This window comes from Juglans regia, chromosome 13 (assembly GCF_001411555.2).
Source record: "Juglans regia cultivar Chandler chromosome 13, Walnut 2.0, whole genome shotgun sequence".
Lineage (NCBI taxonomy): Eukaryota > Viridiplantae > Streptophyta > Magnoliopsida > Fagales > Juglandaceae > Juglans > Juglans regia.
Genome location: NC_049913.1, coordinates 8394938 through 8413283, shown reverse-complemented (window position 1 = coordinate 8413283; position 18346 = coordinate 8394938). Strand labels below are relative to the sequence as shown.

Sequence of the window (18346 nt, the reverse complement as noted above, 5' to 3'; positions counted from 1 at the left end):
TTCTCTTCTTAGGCCTCCTAGGCCGACTCAGCCTAGCCCAGGCCTTATCCTTGAACCCTGGCTCAAGCTCGACCCTGGGGATTACTCCCCTCACAACATATCTACTAAAACTTGTATACATGTTCTTTCAGAGGAAGAAGAATAATAAAAAAAAAGTATTCTTAACCCAACCCATTAAAAGGCAAAATTATACGATCTTGGACTTGGGCCCAGTAAACTGGAGTCCATGTCAGTTTTGTAGCCTTATCTATTGGGCTAGTATATTAGGCGCTGCATTCCTAGAATGGTTTGATCTTTTCAAGAGAAAAATTCGGAAATGCCTACAGCGATTAAAACATAATTTTTTTATATAAATATTTATAAAATGAGAGGTAAGTATGAAAATTTTAAAATTCAAATCTATATACTCTCAAAATTAGTCTGATGACCTGATGGCATATGACCCGGTTCTCCAAATAAAAATTCTGGATTCGAAACCCTTCACCCCCTTGTATAAAAATAAATAAATAAATAAACTTAATACATGATTGTAACATGAGATATAAAATAATTGTTCCCATGTCATTTGTTATTTCTTTACCTACCTAGTCTATTGGCAAAGTTCAACTTAGGGTTATAAATAAATCAGTTTCTTCAATAGTTCATTCGATACTCGTTCGATTAAACTCGAATTATGAAAAAAAAAAAACAAAACAAAACTCGCCCGTGAAAGTAGATACCCATTCGATTAGTAAATAACACATACCAGACTAAACTCAACTTAACTTAGTTAAAGCTCGCTCATTTATACCCGAGTCGACTCGTTAGCTCGACCCAATTAAAGTTAATTCATATATTGACAAATATATACATACACCTATGTACATATACATATATATATATATGTAAATATTAGCTAATAATATAAACATAATACTTTTATAATTAAATATATATATGTAACCTAATTACTTATGTCTATATATTGAATATGCTTCATAGATATATTTTATAATTTGTACAATAATTAGTCGATAAAATTTAATAATTTCATATATTAGTATGTGAAAACCATATATGAAATAGATATATGTTATCATATTATGTGTATGTATTAATAATTTATGTAAACATAATATATTGTTATTATGGATAAATATCAACTAGTTACGTATTAATTATTTATAAACTTTTAAAATCTTATAATTCAATATAGGTTCTACTTGTTAGTTATATAAATTCAATATTAAATTTTGTATTTATCTAATCTATTAATTATTAAATCTTATTCAAAAAATAAACAACTCGAGTCTAGCTCAAGCTCAAGTTAAGAGTTTAGTTTATTGAGTCGAGTTCAGAAAAAAAATTAAATAAAAATCTTAAACTTGGACTCAAGCTCGAGTTTTTTTAGTCGAGCCGAGCTCGGTAAGTCAAAAGACCAATTCAGCTCGGCTCCAGCTAGACTAAAGGTTTCGATTGAAAAAAAAAAAAAAAGTTTTTCCAATGGTTAAGGAAAAATAAAAAAATATACAATTTCACTAATAGTCACTTCCTTAATCATTGAGTAAAAATAAAATATTAAAAAATACTTAGGACAGGTTTGGAACATAAGATAAAACACAAGATTCTCATCTCATCTCATCATTACACCTTTTTCAAATCTCCATACAAAATATAATAAACAATTCAATTTTTTCAAATCTCAATGCACCTTTTTCAAATCCCAAAACAATAATAATATTAAAACATAATATTTTAAACTTCAATATAAAACACAAAATTCTCATCTCATTCCCAAACCTGCTCTTAATTAAAATAAAAAATTTCATAACTAGCAGTACGCCCAGCATAATCTTTTCCACGCAAAAAATAAAAAATAAAATTTTCAACTTTTTAGCAGTAAACGCTGGATGGCCCATTAGCATGATCCAAAAAAAAAAAAAATGAAATTTCCATGCAAACCCAATCTTAGATCCGGCTAAAATGGAACTTTCGGTTTTCGGTTTCAAAAATCTAACATGAGCCAGAGCCCAGGCCCATGTTTAAAAACAAACTAGCTTTATGTTTAAAAATCTGAAATGCTAACTCCATAAACAGTGGCTTCGAGTAGAGACAAAATTAAGTTCGGTTAAAAACTTAAAAATGTTGTGCAGAGGAAGGCCTTTAATAATGAATTTAAGCCACAAAAACATGGAGGAAAGAAAGAAGCTTATGCGAGACTAGCAGTGTCAGAAGATTGAACAAAGCTCATGCATCGAGTTTGTTTTGATTTTAGCTAATGATGCCAAGCCATAAATGCGGGTAGAGGTGTATCATCTGATTAATTGTATTTCAAAAAACTCATCCAAGCAACAAAGACAAGACCCCCTAAAGAAAATTGAAGAAGCTAAACAGGAAGCAGCAGCAGCAGCAGCAGCACAATCTGTATATCACCAAATAAAAACAACGGACTGCTTGACCAGGCTTAAATTTTCTAATGAATTCACCAAAACAGAATCCAAAATGGCAAAATGTAAAGCCCCTCTCAGCTATAAGTACTATAGCATGAGAGGAGACTTTCTTTTTTTTTTTTAATTTTAATCTCAGAGGATTGACAGGTAAGAATTTTTTATTTTTCCAATGCAGATAAAGAGAAAGTTATCACAAATTCACAATGACAACATGCTTTCTTTGGATCAGTGAACGGCACAGTATTGTTGCAGAGTGATAGACATATAATGAAAAGCAATGAGTGCTCACAATTCAAAAACTTAGGCATCCTACGAGCAAGATAGTTAAGTTCTCAAAAACTTGGGCCCTAACCAAGACTAAAGAAAATCATAATAGTAGATGAAGTGAGCACTACGTCGAAAAATAATAATTAAGGTTTTGGACAATACTTATAGATACGAGGCAAAGGGTAGCCATACAACTTCTTCAACCTATTGTGAGCGTAAAAGGCTATGAATTGTCTCAGTCACACGATCGAGAACAGAACCCAATCATCAAAACAATGGATAATAGGTTATCCAGCTACCGTACAAGATAATCAAGCCAAGGTGATTGTGGAAACCAATCACTCTGAGCTCGTCTGAAGCCTTTGCTCCTCAGTGTACACCTAGCACAAGGAGTTCAATTCAACATAGAGGTATGCTACCCAAGAAAGAATCAACCACCCTTTTAGAAAGACATGCAAGAAATGGTTGTGAATGCAATGGGAAGTCAACATCTCAAATGGATAGGTGGATGATGCATAAGAAAACTTTAACCCCGAACTTGAAACGGTGAACAATCCTTTTTTTTTTTTTTTTGGGTATCAAATTAAGAATGCATTTCAAAACTTTCAGATATTGCTAAGATTAGATATGGTTCCCTTCATTCATTAGTAAACATTTTAAGAAAGAGTTGCTCGTGAAAGAAAATCTTCATTCCCCTATTTCCTATAACAATTTAATCAAAGTCGTGCTTACCGTCTCCAATACCATTACCAGGTAAAAGATCAACAAACAAAGCCGTTGCATTTCAGAACTACTAACCCAAAGAAGAAAATGGGTTTATAAATATTACCATCTTCTTATTATTGTTATCATCAGAAACAAGACTCAAACCCATCCCAGACACGCATTTTATCCAATACTTCAGCAGTGACCGAGGGTTTATAAGTTAAGATTACAACTACAATTATTTTAGATCTACAAAAAAAAGAAAAAAAAGAAAAAGGAAACACTCACGAAAACCCCTTGCGAAGCTTTTGTATACCGGAATACATTTTCCGCCTGGACCCGACCGCATTGATTCCCATATCCTTGAGATCCTCCAGTGTCAACATCGGCAAAACATCGTCGTCCACCTCATGTATCTCAAACACCGGCGCGTACCGGCTCAACCCCAATTCGATCAGCCACGACCTCACTCCCTCGCTCGTTCCACACTTCCGGTCCCTCGAATCGGACTCGGGAAAATTTTCCAAATCAATGGCGTCGTTTTCGCGACTTTCCGAAACCCTAGCCCGGCCTTGCCGTCTAACCCCGTGCCACGAATCGAGCACCACGTTGTCGACTGAGTGAACAGGACTGTGTTCCTTCAGCTGACTGTCCGAGTCGGGATCGAAATCTCTGAACCCTTCGTTGTGGTTACCGTCTTCTCTGCTGTCGCCCTCGGCCGCGGCTCCTTCTTCGACTCTCGAGACCCAAGTGGATCGGGCCCGCTTCGTCGCGCCCCGCTTCGCCTTCTTCCGGTTCGCGAATTCAAGATTTCCATCGCCGTTTTGGTTCCTATCTTCCGCTGGCTCTTGGATATCCTGGGAATCACCACCGTTGACAAGGTTGATCAGGGACCGAGCCTTGAAGGACTTAGAGGAGTGGTCCTTGGGGAGCCTCCAGGGGTGTTGTTTGGTTCTTCGTACGTGTGATTCATAAGAGAGCGTGGCCGGCTGGTCCCCGATCTCCCCTAATCGGACACTGGGTCGGCGTTGCCGTTTTGGGGCCAAAGCTTGTCCCTGGTAGTCGGCCGACGGTACAAACGTCGTCGTCTCTGTTGCCGCAGTCGTCGTTGCAGTCGTGGTCGTTGTTCCGGCCGTTGGGCCAGCGGTTATCAGGGCTTCTGGTGGTTGTAGCTCAGCTGCCATTACAGTGGGTGTGCGTGGAAGGGCACAGAGGAGTTGAGTCACTGTGTGTGTAAGCGTGCGCAGGATAAGGGCAAGTGGTACACACGGGAAAATCTGGTGGTTCTAGAGCCTGACACCTGATGTGGTCTCCACCGTTGGATCAGCTTTGAAGTTCGTGTATTTTAATGAGATCTAATACTTTAGTCGGTTCGTAAGAGATGGGCCAGGACCATAAAAGTAGGCTGAGCTGTGATATTTAGTCCAGGCCGTTCTATTTTGGGCTTGAAAATTCAACATGGGCCGCGCGCCCATTTAAGTGTTTTCTGTTTTGCCCTTTCGATAATTCAAGCTGCTGCTGCTTGATCTTCTTCTTCCCTGGGTCGACTGAGTCTGATATATGTACGTACGATACTTCCACCATTGGAGATATCGTGTCGAAGGAAGGAGAACTATGCCAACACCTGTATAAAGATAATTCAACCACTCCGTCCATCTGTCTCTCGCAGCTCTATCTAGCTCTTTCTGCTTCTCTCATGCATGTAATATGTAAATCCAAAACCACTTTATAACTCCCGCTAATTATTCCTCTTCTTCCGCAACCATTCTAAAAGAAAACAAAAACCAACATAAATACAGTGAAAATGAGAAGGAAAATGTACGGGTTTTATTGAAAAAGAAAAAAAAAAGGTACGTATCTAGACCTAGAGGAGGAAACGAACAAACTAGTACAACCGCATATAGCACTCCTAAACCCCACGTTTCGTGATTGCAGAGCGTCAGTCACTGAGACAGTCTACGCGGACACTATTCCTCTCTACTTATCTCTCAGAAATATCTGCATCTGTATAACCTTCTTCTTCTTCTTCATCTTCTTCTTCTGCATAAAGGCTGTTTGGAACTAACAGTCAGAGCCAGGTCTGCATGCGAGACGTTTGACCGTTACTTGAAAGAGACTTATCAAGCTAGGCCTTCTTCTTTTTCCTTTTTAGGTGTGTCGATGGCTGGCGTAGAACCTGCGAGTGTTGAGGCTGTTGCCATGTTGCATGGAGCCACAAACGCTGAAAATGTTCGGCTGGTTCCGAACCATCCAGGTCCCTATCATCATCTCGGCTGCAATTCAAGCTCCGCTGAAGCTAGGAGGAGGCAGTACCTTAAGCGATACCTGAGGCATTCCATGCTCAGAGAGCGCCTTCCGCAGCCTGGCCGTGAGCAGCGTACGTCGATCCGGCCTTCTCCTGCGCCAGAGCCTCGTGTGAGTACTTTTGTTCTCCCAAACGATATCATATATGATTTATGATGGTACTCCTGCTTCAAGTTTCTAACTTTGCTTTTGCTGGTATCGTTTTTACTTTTGGGGATTAACCCGAGAGGTTATCTCAATGAGCTTCAACGCAGATCTATCTTGGCTGTTTAATGTTTGCTTTCTTATACCCCATTTGGTCTTACATTTTCTTTTGCAGTAATTTTCGATTATGCTTTCAGAAATTTAGGGTTTCGATCTCTTATTACGCATTTTCGATTACGTTTTCTAAACGGCCGTTGAAATCAAAAGTTAACTCACATTTATTGTATTACGCATCATTTAATACGCAAATTAATTATTGTGTGTGTCAACATGGTTTGAGGTAATTCATTATTGATATTGTATAATTTGTATTTAAAAGGGCAGGGAACTAATTAATACCATTGCTTGATCATATCATTTTCCAAGAGTATAATTTAAAGAAAGAAAAGCTATTTTAATTTTATTTATTGAATTTTCTTCGCTCTTAATTGCTTCTATATATATTCATGAGATTTTATGCTGAATTTATATGGAAGCTAGGGATCCCATATGGATACAAATGAGCATTTGCAAATTATATTAATACAGCATTTTGGTATGAAATATTCATGAATTTCTTTTCTCAGAACTATATATCTATATCTCCATGCATGCATACCGAGCTTACACACCATATTTCACTCAAATCTCAAATCCAATGATTCATTGCAAAAATTAACACAGTGCCTATATACATATACTCATAAATGGAACCTATGAATTAGTCTTTCTCATCTATTTATATACTTTTGAATTTCAATAATGCTCCATTTTGTCTTGTGTTTATTTTGGCGCGTAAGTTGTGTTCAAATAGTCGCAAATTATCTTATGCCTCGTGTCAATATTTAATACGTGTATCGTTTTTGAATCTATTTATGATAATCGATTCTGACAAATTATTGCGAAAAAATATCTCATATATAATATGCTTGTGTCAAGAAACGACATCATTTGATTACGTTGTCGTTTTCGCGTTAACAATATATGTCTAAGCCCTTTTTAATAAAAACAAAGAATAACTTTGTCAATTTGATCAACATGCATGTCAACAGTGAGAAGCTGCTTGAAGGTTGATCTATATAATATATATAGACTTGCAAATTAGTACTCATGAATTGATAAATCGAGTCACAAAATCAAAAAAAAAAATCTTTAGAGAGAAGCCAAATAATAAAGAAACTTATTAATGATTGTCATTCAGAAATTAAGGTAAGTAGCTTGTCACAACTTGTAGCTTTTGCGACAAAAGAGGCCGGGAGATCCAAGTTGGCAGTACTTAATTTATATATATATATATGGAGTACTACTGAATAAAATTTATAATTAACAGCTTATGGCTGGCACATCGACTCTTCATGTATTGATCATCTTCTATATATATATATATATAATAATATATTATGTAATTACATGGGACAAAAGTTTCATTAATCTACAGTTTTCAAATTCCAATCAGGCTAATTAGTAGTACTGTACGTACGTACGTTTTGATTAGCATGTAATTGCAGAGTACTACTGCTGAATCTTATTATTTCTAGTACGTACCCACTGTGGAATTAAGCTAGCTATGATCAAGAGCCCTAGCTACATTTCTATCAATCGGAGATTACTTCTATAACTCCACTGTTGGTGTTTTAGATAATTAATCAGGGGGTCATAGCGAGAGATATGGATCGATGCCCATTAAGAATATTCAACATGCAATTGTTTTAGTGATCTAAGCTTGCAATTGATTTCTAATTATATATTTTAATTTCCTTCACAAATTTTGTTCTTTTGTTGCTCGATCATGTACTGTACATGTGCGCTAAACATCAAAGTCCTGTGTTTCAGCATATAGATCAATCAAAGCTGAGGCTTCTCTTTGAAAAGCAATTACGGAAAAGTGATGTGAGTTCAGCTGGACGCATTGTGATTCCCAAGGTTTGCTTATTTTCTTCTCTGTAATTCGGCATATTTTGGTGTATATATATTTGTGGCATCTCTGCAAAGATCGATGTTAATTCAATTCACGCCCAGTGTGTATATATATATATATATATGTATGTATATATATATATATATGTATGTATGTATATATATATATATATATGTATGTATATATATGTGACCGGCCCCTTGTGTAATTACCAGGTATATATGGTTTCCAAAATAATAAAAGATCAGATCATGCCCTAATTGAAGTACTGCATATAATATATCAATATTGCTGCTAATTTGAATCTCATGATCATCTTGTACTGCTAATCAAAACATAATGATCTTCCTATATGTGGAATTAAACACTACAAGAAAAATGGGCTTTTGTGGCCATTTAATTACGGCAAAAAGACTATTTGTGACCAAAACAGACTCATTTTAACTGTAAATAGTCATTTTACTAGAATTAACTGGTCACAAATAAACAGTTTTCTTGTAGTGAAATCAATATATATAAATATTAGTGGTATTTGAAAATCTAAATATTTTCTCCTCCAGCTTTAATCTGCATCGATCATTCTCTTGACTATTTTCTTTTTCTTCTTCTTCCTTTTCCAGCTTGAAGCTGAAATGTATCTTCCCTACCTGGATAAAAGAGAGATCATTTCGATAAACCTGAGCGATATGGACTATGAGCTAGTTTGGAAATTCAATTTCAGGTTCGATTGAGTTATAATATCTACCTTATATATATATATATATATATATATATATATTATAAAATCGTCACTTGTTCTAAAAGTTTAAACTGATGGAAAGTGATAGATTTTATTATTTATTTTATATCTTAACACTCTCTCTCACATGTGGATCAGACTCTCCCTCAATGGATAGCCTAATATGTGAAATATTTAATTAAATGAGGTAGAGCGTGGAGTCAGGATTAGAACCCTAATTGACTCGTAATCAAATAAAATTACCTGCATATAATTTATATATATATATATATCTATATAATATAGGCACAAACCCTAATTGACTCGTAATCAAATAAAATTACCAATTGAATCATAAAAACAAGAAAATAAAATATAATAAAAGCTAAACCGATCGAAGCCTCTGTAAGTACTTCATATATCTATGCTAGCACATGAAGCATATAATTGTTTGAACTTCAAATGTCTTTTGAATGGAACTTTCTATCTGCCTCTGATCTGCATCGACCCTTTTACAATGTTCATAGAACACATTAGTTTCAAATACAAGCTCCTTCTGTTGAGTACGTTAACTAATTTTTCGATGAGTTTTATTGAAATTATATATTTCAAGGACTCATATATTTGAATACTGCCCCTAGCTTGTTTCTTTCAAATTGTGATCTCCTATATATAATGTTTTATAATAAGTAATATTATTCATCATTTTTTGAAAAGTGTCTTACAAGTATAGATTTATTGCTTCTTATGGCCATGGTTTCAATATTTTAGGATTTTAATTTAGTCCTTTGTTTTGAAAAGTCATGATCAAATAGCTAGATATCTCCCTTAATTATTCTATGATTAGTTATGTTGCGTTAACACTTGTTAAGTCACGTCTAAAAAATCAAAGACTAGTTAAGTAGTACTTAATCACTTTCTGGCCCTATTTGGGATTACGTTAGGAGTCCTAAAAAGTGTTTAAATAGTTTTAAAAACTCTTTTATAGAAAATTATGTTGTTTCAATTTTACATATTAAAGTATTTTTTACTCTCAAATAAGTCAAAAAGTACGTTTGAGGAAAAACATCGTTTTGATGCTTTTCCTCATAAGTGTTTTTTTGGATAATGCGGAACGTAATTCGAATTTTTAAAAAAAAAATGTCAATGGAAGAAAATACACATACAACTTTCAGATAATTACAATTGTCAAACTTTCAAAAATATGATCATAATCTTTAAAAAAATCAAATAATCATAATTTTTACCTCAGAAAATACTTTTTAAATTTGTTTCCAAACAAATGTAATATGTTTGAAAATGTTTTAAACATATAGTTACCAAAGAGTAAATAATTTTTTTAATAGTAGAACTTATTATTTAAACTATAAGTTCTAAGCACTAAAACTATAAGATATAATTTCCACCGCAATCCCAAACGTGCATTGTGTTTTACACTCTTCTCTTTTTGCTCTATGAATTTTCAATTTTCTCATTTCAACACTAAAATTAGTAATTGTTTTCAATAATAGTTTCCGCTAGATTTTCTAATAGAAATATGATGCCACATGTCATTTGTGATTACGTGGCATGTCACGTGCATGTGAGCATGCCAAATTTCAAAATTAAAATATTGTTGTTGACTTAAATTGAAAAAATGGTTGCTTGACCGAACCAGGGGTTTAGCCCAGGACAACTCAGGCGATGCCTAGGTTGGGAACCCTGGTGTCACTAGGTTTTTGCAACCCAAGCACGCCAAAGTCTGGCTAGCCAGCAACCTTTTTTTTTTTTTTTTTAACAAAGTATTTTTATTAAGCTTTTCATTTTATATTTGTTTTCAAGATTCTTATATGATTTTTAAGATTTTTTATATGATTAAGAATTTTAAGTTTTTTATTTGTTGGCCTGACAAATTGTTTACTAAGATGAGACAGGCATATTATATATGGATATATTGGTCACGTTTTAAATCACAAAGAGTGAAAACTCCAAGTTGAAACCCCAATGAGCAATTTGTGATGATCTATGTGATCTATTGACTAAACTAGAGGGACAAATAGTAAATAACCTGATCGATCTAAACTGATCCCCAGCCTCCTCCTCACAATCGAATTCAATATCCTTATATGTAAACCACTTATTGATTATTGATGAGGATGAATCCAAATTATCTCTTGACTGTAAGAATTTAAGAAAAATCAAAGAAACAAAGAAGAATTGAGAGAAAAGGTTGTTCTCATTGAATTGAATAATACAAGTGTCAGTTTCCTACATATATATATATATATAGCATTATGCCTATGCCAAAAATAATAACAGAAAAAGGAATATAAATCATGCTAAGGAGCACACCTCTGTACTACGCACTCAGAAATAACAAACTTGCTAAAAATACTAAAAGAGTCCTTATGAACAAAACTTATTTACAAGTATATGAGGAACAAATAGAAGGACCCTTTGGTAAAATGACTGCAGCAGCATCAGCAGCAAGGAGCTCATCATTTGGGAGCTGCATCTTCACATCAGCATTATTGAAGACCTTATCTTGGTGGTGATGTCCTTGAGCATGATCATCATGCTTCAAGATGGAGAATAAATATTGACTATTTCCATCTTGGAGAGATGAGACTGAAGCAGGTAAGAAATGGGTGCCTTGGTAAAACTATCAGCAAGTTGAGAGGTAGTGGAAACATAAGCTGTTTTTATACTGCCTTCTTGAATTTTGTCCTGAATCAAATGACAATCAACCTCAATGTGCTTGGTGCACTCATGGAAGACATGATTAGCTACTATATAGAGTGCAGTTTGATTATCACATAATAGAACAACAGCTTGAGGATGATCAATGAGAAGATCATCAAGAAGTTGGTGTAACCAGGTGAACTCAGTGGTGGCAGAAGCCATGACTCTATATTTTGCTTCTGCAGATGAACGAGAGACAACTGTTTATTTCTTGGATTTCCAAGAAATCAGTGAATTGCCCAAGAATAAACAATAACCAATTATTGAGTGTCTGATGTCTGGGCATGAAGCCCAATCTGAATCACAAAAACCTCTAAGCTGAAAAGGAGATGGAGGTGATAGAAATAAGTCTTGGCCTCCCTTTAGATATTGAAGTACCTTGTGTGCTGCTGCAAGATGGGAAGTAGTTGGTTCTACCATGAACTGACTCAAAATTTGAACGTGATAGCTAATATCAGGTCTGGTGATGGTTAGGTATAGAAGGCGGCCAATTAACCTTCTATAAATGCTAGGGTCAGTCAACAAAGTGTCAGATTCCTTGCTGAGTTTATGGTTTTGATCCATAGGCAATTTAAGTGGTTTAAACCCTAGAGTGCCTGAGTCATATAGAATATCTAAGGTGTATTTCCTTTGACAGAGGTGTATGTCATGAGGAGATCAAGTAACCTCAATGCCAAGGAAATATCTAAGGGAGCCAAGATTTTTAATCTTGAATTGTTGGTTTTCTAAGGCATTGAGAGGAGCAATAGAATCTAAAGAATTGTTTGCTACAACTATGTCATCAACATAAACTAATATAGCAGTAAAACAACTACCATTAACCCAGGTGAACAAACTGTAATCAGATTTTGATTGGACAAAACCAAAATGAATGAGTGAGGCATAAAATTTTTAATACCATTATCTTGAAGCTTGTTTTAAGCCATAAAGACTTCGGAGCAGTTTGCACACTTAATCAGGCTTCTCTTTATCATAACCATGATATTTCTTCATGTAGATCTCTTCATTGAGTTCTTCATGGAGAAACGCATTATTCACATCAAATTGATGGAGATGCCAGCCCTTTATGGCTGCCAAAGCTAAAAGTGTTCTAATTGTCACCATCTTGGCCACGGGTGAGAAGGTTTTATGATAATCGATTCTTTCCTGTTGTGTGAATCCCTTAGCAACCAGTCTAGCTTTCTTCCTTTCAACACTTACATCTTATCTGTATTTTGTTTTGTAGACATATTTGCAGTCAATGGTGGTCTTTCCTGGTGGCAAATCAATGACCTCCCACGTGTTATTCAGTTCTAGTGCTTCAAGTTCAGCCTTCATTGCCTTACACCAACCATGATCCTTGACAGCTTCATTGTAAGTGTGTGGATCATTGTGTGATGAAATGGTGACATAAAATGAAGCAAAACTAGGTGACAGATTGCTATAAGAGAGTGAATTGGATAGAGGAAAAAAAGTACTTGAAGTCTTGGACAAAAATTGAGGATGTTGAAGTGAGGAGGCTTGCTGGCAATGGAAATCTTGCAGGTATTGAGGTGCCCTCCTGATCCTGGTTGATCTTCTGAGGTTAGTTTCAATGGAAGGTTGTGATGAGTCATCAGAAATCTGTGGCATTATGTCATTTAAGGGTGAAATGTGATGAGGTGATGCAAGAGAAGTAGGTGAAGGGCAATGATCAGGTCCTGCCAAGGGGGAAGAAGTTATGAGAGGATTGATGAAGTTATTTGGTGAAGGGTAATAATCAGTAGCATTAGGCAGAGTATTATTGGAAGCTGTTGGCAAGGATGAAATGTGAGTATCTGCTGTTGGAAAGGAAAGATGTGTTCATAGAAGATGACATCTCTAGAGATGAAAACCGTGTGTGTATCAAGGTCTAAAAGCTTATAACATTTTACTCCAAAAGGGTAACCAATGAAAGCACACTTTCTCCCACGAGGATCTAACTTCTTCCTACCTTGAGACAAGGTGGCAGCAAAACACAGACAACCAAGAGTCCTCATATGTGAGTAGATGGTGGAGTGTTGAACAACAGTTTGAAGGGAGTTTTCTTAGACAAAGAAAGGCTAGGGATCTGATTGATTATGTAGGCTGCAGTCAAGATGCAATCATTCCAATATTTAATGGGAAGATTGGATTGAATTTTAAGAGCCCAAGCTATGTTAAGGAGGTGTTGGTGTTTCCTTTCAGCAATCTCATTTTGTTAAGGAGTCTCAACACAGGTTCTACGGTGTATAATACCCTTTTTGTTATAGAAATCTTTCATTTGGAATTCTAGTCCATTGTCACTTTTAAGAATTTGGATTTTAGTATCAAACTGTGTTTCTACAAAGTTAGAAAAAGCCTCAATGCAAGCTCTAGTGTCAGATTTATTTTTGAGAAGATAAATCCAAGTGCTTCTCGAAAAGTCATCAACAACAGTTAGGAAGTATTTGGACCCATCATAAGACTCAACAGAATTTGGTCCCCATATATCACAGTGTATAAGCTCAAAGATTTGCTTGCTCTTATGTGTGCTGATGGGAAATGGGAGCTTGTGTTGTTTAGCAATTGGACAGATGTAACACGGAGTACTAGAAATAGTAGGCAAATGAATTTTAACATAAGCATTTGAGATTAAATTTAAAATTGAGAGAGGTGTATGACCCATTCTACAATGCCAAAGGTTCGATACATCATCAATATTGTCACTAGAAGAAACTGAAACAAACATATTCTTCTTTAGGGAAATAGAAAATTGATCAAGCAAGGTTGTAGGGGGCACTTCGGTCACTAGAAGATGGTACAAGTCATTCCTCAGTTCACCCATGCCAATTGTGGTCCATGACAAAAGGTAATGAATATAACATGAGTGTGAAAAGAAAATGAAACAACAAGAGATGGAGTTAGCTAGTTGTTTGGCAGAACTTAAATTGAAACTGAAAGAAGCAACACGTAGAACATTGTTCAAGGTCAGTGTATTGGTATTTTTCACTATACCAATGTTAGTGACAAGTGTTGTATGTCCATTAGGGAGCTTAACCATATAAGACACTTGCGATGTGATGGTGGTAAAAGATGAGGTATTACAAATCATGTGATATGTAGCACCCGTGTCAATTATCCATGGTAAGGCAACAAGTGGTTTGTGTGTTTGAGAAGAGGAAAATAAACAAGTATGCATACCAAACATGGTGGATAGAGAATTGAAATCTTTCTGAACCTGGTTGACTGAATGGCTGGCAATATGGGCCTCCCTCGATTCTAGTAGTGACATGAGTTGTTGATACTAATCTTTGGTGAAAACCATTTTCTCCTCAGAACTTTCTTTCTGCTCTAGTGATGACATATTAGCAGAAAAACCCAATTGTTTGCCCTTATTATGGAGTTTATGTTTAGGTGGATATCTATGTAGTTTGTAGCACTTATCAATCATATGCCCTGACATATTGCAGTGGCTACAAATAGGAGCCTGTGCATTACCTGCATTGAAGTAGTTTTCTAAAAGATGGCCTTGAATGTGACAGTGAGTGCAGTAATGTCTCTCACATTTCTATGGAAAAGATGGCTTTGTGGCAAGTTTGAAAGATGGATATCCTATCTTAGTGGCAAAAATCATTGACTCAGGGGAAGGCAAACCAGAGAGCACAATGTGTTGTCTCTCTTGTTGTCGAATAATAGAGAAAACTTTGTTCATGGCAGGTAAGGGATCCAGGATCATTATCTGGTCTCAGGTGTTATTGTAAGAGTTATTAAGACCCATCAAAAATTGAATCACACAATCCTGTTGATATCTATCTAGGAGTATATTGAGTTTTCCACAACTACAGTCTGGTATGGGTTCATAAATTATTAGTTCATCTCACAGAGATTTTAACTTGCCATAATAGGTACTTATAGAATCTTGGTCTTGTTGCAGGGTAGCCAAAGCTTTCTTCAGCTGAAAAATTTGTGGCCCATTTTGATGAGTGAATCTGTCCTTCAATTCTTCCAAAATCTGCTTGGCATCATCCACTAAAGCAATACTTGACTTCAAATTCTTGCTAATGGAATTTTGTATCCAAGATACAACAAGGTCATTTCATCGTTCCCAAGCATCAGACAGAGGATCAACAAGATCCTTAGGTTTGAGTAGTGAGCTATTGATGAAGCCAAGTTTGTTCTTGGCTCGTAGAGTTCTACACATGGCTCTTGACCAAGTAGTATAGTTATCTGTAGTAAGTAGGTCAGGGACCAAAGGAATGGATGGGTTATCCCCATGGTCAAGTCGATAGAGATTGACTACATTGGTAAAGTAGTCAAGAAATACTGATGTAGGAGAGGTGTTTGTTGAATTGCTTGAAAAGGAAGTGGTGTCCACAGCCATTTAAAGGTTCTCTTACTCTGAACCTTGCTCTGATACCATTTAAGAATTTCAGAAAAAACAAAGGAACAAAGAAGAATCGAAAGAAAATGTGTTCTCATTGAATTGAATAATACAAGTGTCGGTTTCCTACATATATATAGCACTATGCCTCTGCAAAAAATAATAACAAGGAATCTAAATCTTGCTAAGGAGCACACCTCTGTACTATGCACTCAGAAATAACAAACTTGCTAAAAATACTAAAAGAGACCTTATGAACAAAACTTATTTACAAGTATTAGAGGAGCAAATAGAAGGACCCTTTGGTAAAATGACTTCAACATCATTAGCAGCAAAGAGCTCATCATTTGGGAGTTGCATATTCACATCAACACTATTGGGAGACCTTATCTTGGTGGTGATGTCCTTGAGCATGATCATCATGCTTCAATATTGATAATGGGGGAGTAGCTAGCTAGGTTGACAACTTGATTGTGAGCATTTTATCTATCCTTTGAAAATGGGCGTCAGCTGGCCGGCAGGTCATGCATGGGATTATTCTTTAATCACTACGCCCCTAAAGGCCATCAACTAAAAAAAGCATAAACTCTCGAAAATAGGTTTTGATTTAAAATATAACCACAATAGGAATGGTAACATAAAGTTCAACACCTGAAGAATATACATGCTAGCTAGTAATCCAAAACACGTACTCGTGGCCTTTAATTAACACTTAATTAAGAATAAATAATTATTAGATAATGCACTTGAATATAAAAAAAAATTAGAATAATTATGTAAGAAATTTTAAGAACATATATAGCTTTGAAGTATCATCTGATCAAATGTATATATATATTGTATATTCTAATAACTACTTCTTCTTAGGAAACTTACAAATAGACTTCCAAAATGAGAATTGAAGAGACTCATGAAGAGTTAAAAAAAAAAAAAATTACAAAAACTAGACGACCCTAGAGCTAGCTGCTGCTGGACCTTCGATGACATTAATGATCGAGTCCCAATCCAACAATTGTATTTTGTCTCAAGTACCATCTGTTGCGACTATTCTTTAATCATCATCCAAAAGCCCTCTTCGATCTACAGTTCTACTCCCCAAGTATTGTTGTTGACTCTCCCGGCTCTCTCTTTTCTTTTCTTCTTGGGTGTGTCTTAAGCTCTCGCATGGAGCTTCAATTTATAAGTGTCTCGCCTCTTGTATAAATGCATTTATTTGCATTCAATAGGTAACTACAAATGCAGTTACTTGTTGACCGCTTATTTGGGCAGAGATTTCAACAACAATGATAACTTTTTCCAATACACTTCAATGTTTTCTCTTGCTCTAGCATATAATATAATCGCTGTTTTACTCGATTTAATTACATCTCGCTAATTAATTTGTTGCAGGGCATGGGCCAATAATAGCAGTCGCATGTATGTATTAGACAACACAAGTGAGCAATGATCTCTACTTTCACGCCATCATGATCACTCTTAAATCTCTTGATCTTTAATAATAATATTACTCAATTCCATGGAATTAATTTTGGTTGACGTAAGTAAGTGTGAAAATATGATTGATATATCTTCCAGAGAATTTCATCAGGGAGCATGATTTAGTTGTTGGAGACTCCATTATGGTGTTCAAAGATTGTCAGACAGGAAAATATGTGAGTTCTAGCTCTTCTTTGATCACTACTATATATATATCAACCATTGTTTTAAAATTATGACGTTCAAAGATACTGATCATCATCCCTCCACAATCAATCTTGATTCAGCTCATCCGCGCTATTAAGAAAATTAGCAATATCCCAAAAGTTGTGCATCCATATCCAACATCTCATAACTATGGGTATGCAAACTTGCGCCCCACCGTCGGTCAATATGGTTTCCGGCCTCTTCATTATGGAACCTGCATGCACAGCAACATGAATGGCTACTCCGTGAACTACTACAGTGGAGTGCAGCCACACAATATTCCGCAGACTCAACCACCGGCTTTGCTATGGAACCATCAACCATGTGAGTAATATCATTTAAAAAAAATTAATTTGTGCATTAAGTTTTGAGCGTGTAAGTCAGGTTGATCAAGCAGTCTTTAAAGAGAAGTAGATCACCCACCAAGAACCATGGTGTGGCTTCTAATTTTTTTTTTTTTTTTTCAATGCCTTATATTGTATTAGGCTTGTACCTACGCCTAAAACATATATCTTAAAGTCATTTTCTTCGAGCGTATAACCTTGTCTTTGGTACAGTTAACGTTACGGGTGGCACCCAATTACAAGTTCATGATATATATCTGCATACAACAGATGACATCGTGATCAACGCAAACTTACCCGTTATGAATGATCAGAATGGTTCGCCCCTTGTCTCCGGATCCAGCAGTACCAACAATATGAATGAAAACTCCGAGACCTGCAACAGTACCGATCAAATCATGAATCCAGACAACTCACAGTCGCCAGACCCATTCGACAACATCGACTGGGAGGATTTAGCTGAGTTCTTAGCATCATGACATTAATTAATGTAATGGTCAAATGGCGTGCATAAACACTTTACTTTATATATATAGATATATATATATATTATATGCATATATCTTACGTACGTCCATCTATATATATATATATATATGAAAAATGATATTTACAATCGTGAAGTACGTAAACGCTGCACAATCTCTTTAAAAAAAAATGAGTAATTGTGATCCACATGAAAAAAAAATTAATAGTGGATCCCATTTTTTTAAAAAAAATTACACGGCATTTACA

General features: G+C 35.6%; 2 protein-coding genes across 2 annotated transcripts; one reads left to right on the top strand and one right to left on the bottom strand.

Annotated features, from left to right (window-relative positions):
* Nucleotides 1-2807: 2807 nt before the first annotated feature.
* LOC109001211 lies at nucleotides 2808-5052 on the bottom strand. The gene is made up of 2 exons (XM_018978404.2): nucleotides 3690-5052; nucleotides 2808-3076 (listed from the first exon to the last, which is right to left on the bottom strand). The coding sequence occupies exons 1-2, from the start codon at nucleotides 4583-4585 to the stop codon at nucleotides 2992-2994; spliced, it is 981 nt and encodes a 326-aa protein (XP_018833949.1). The 5' UTR covers nucleotides 4586-5052; the 3' UTR covers nucleotides 2808-2991.
* Nucleotides 5053-5308: 256 nt separating this feature from the next.
* On the top strand, nucleotides 5309-18111 carry LOC109001208 (B3 domain-containing protein Os03g0120900-like). Its single transcript, XM_018978400.2, has 7 exons — nucleotides 5309-5816; nucleotides 7722-7811; nucleotides 8427-8527; nucleotides 16974-17020; nucleotides 17160-17236; nucleotides 17348-17591; nucleotides 17825-18111. The coding sequence occupies exons 1-7, from the start codon at nucleotides 5562-5564 to the stop codon at nucleotides 18088-18090; spliced, it is 1080 nt and encodes a 359-aa protein (XP_018833945.2). The 5' UTR covers nucleotides 5309-5561; the 3' UTR covers nucleotides 18091-18111.
* The last annotated feature ends 235 nt before the right edge of the window (nucleotides 18112-18346 follow it).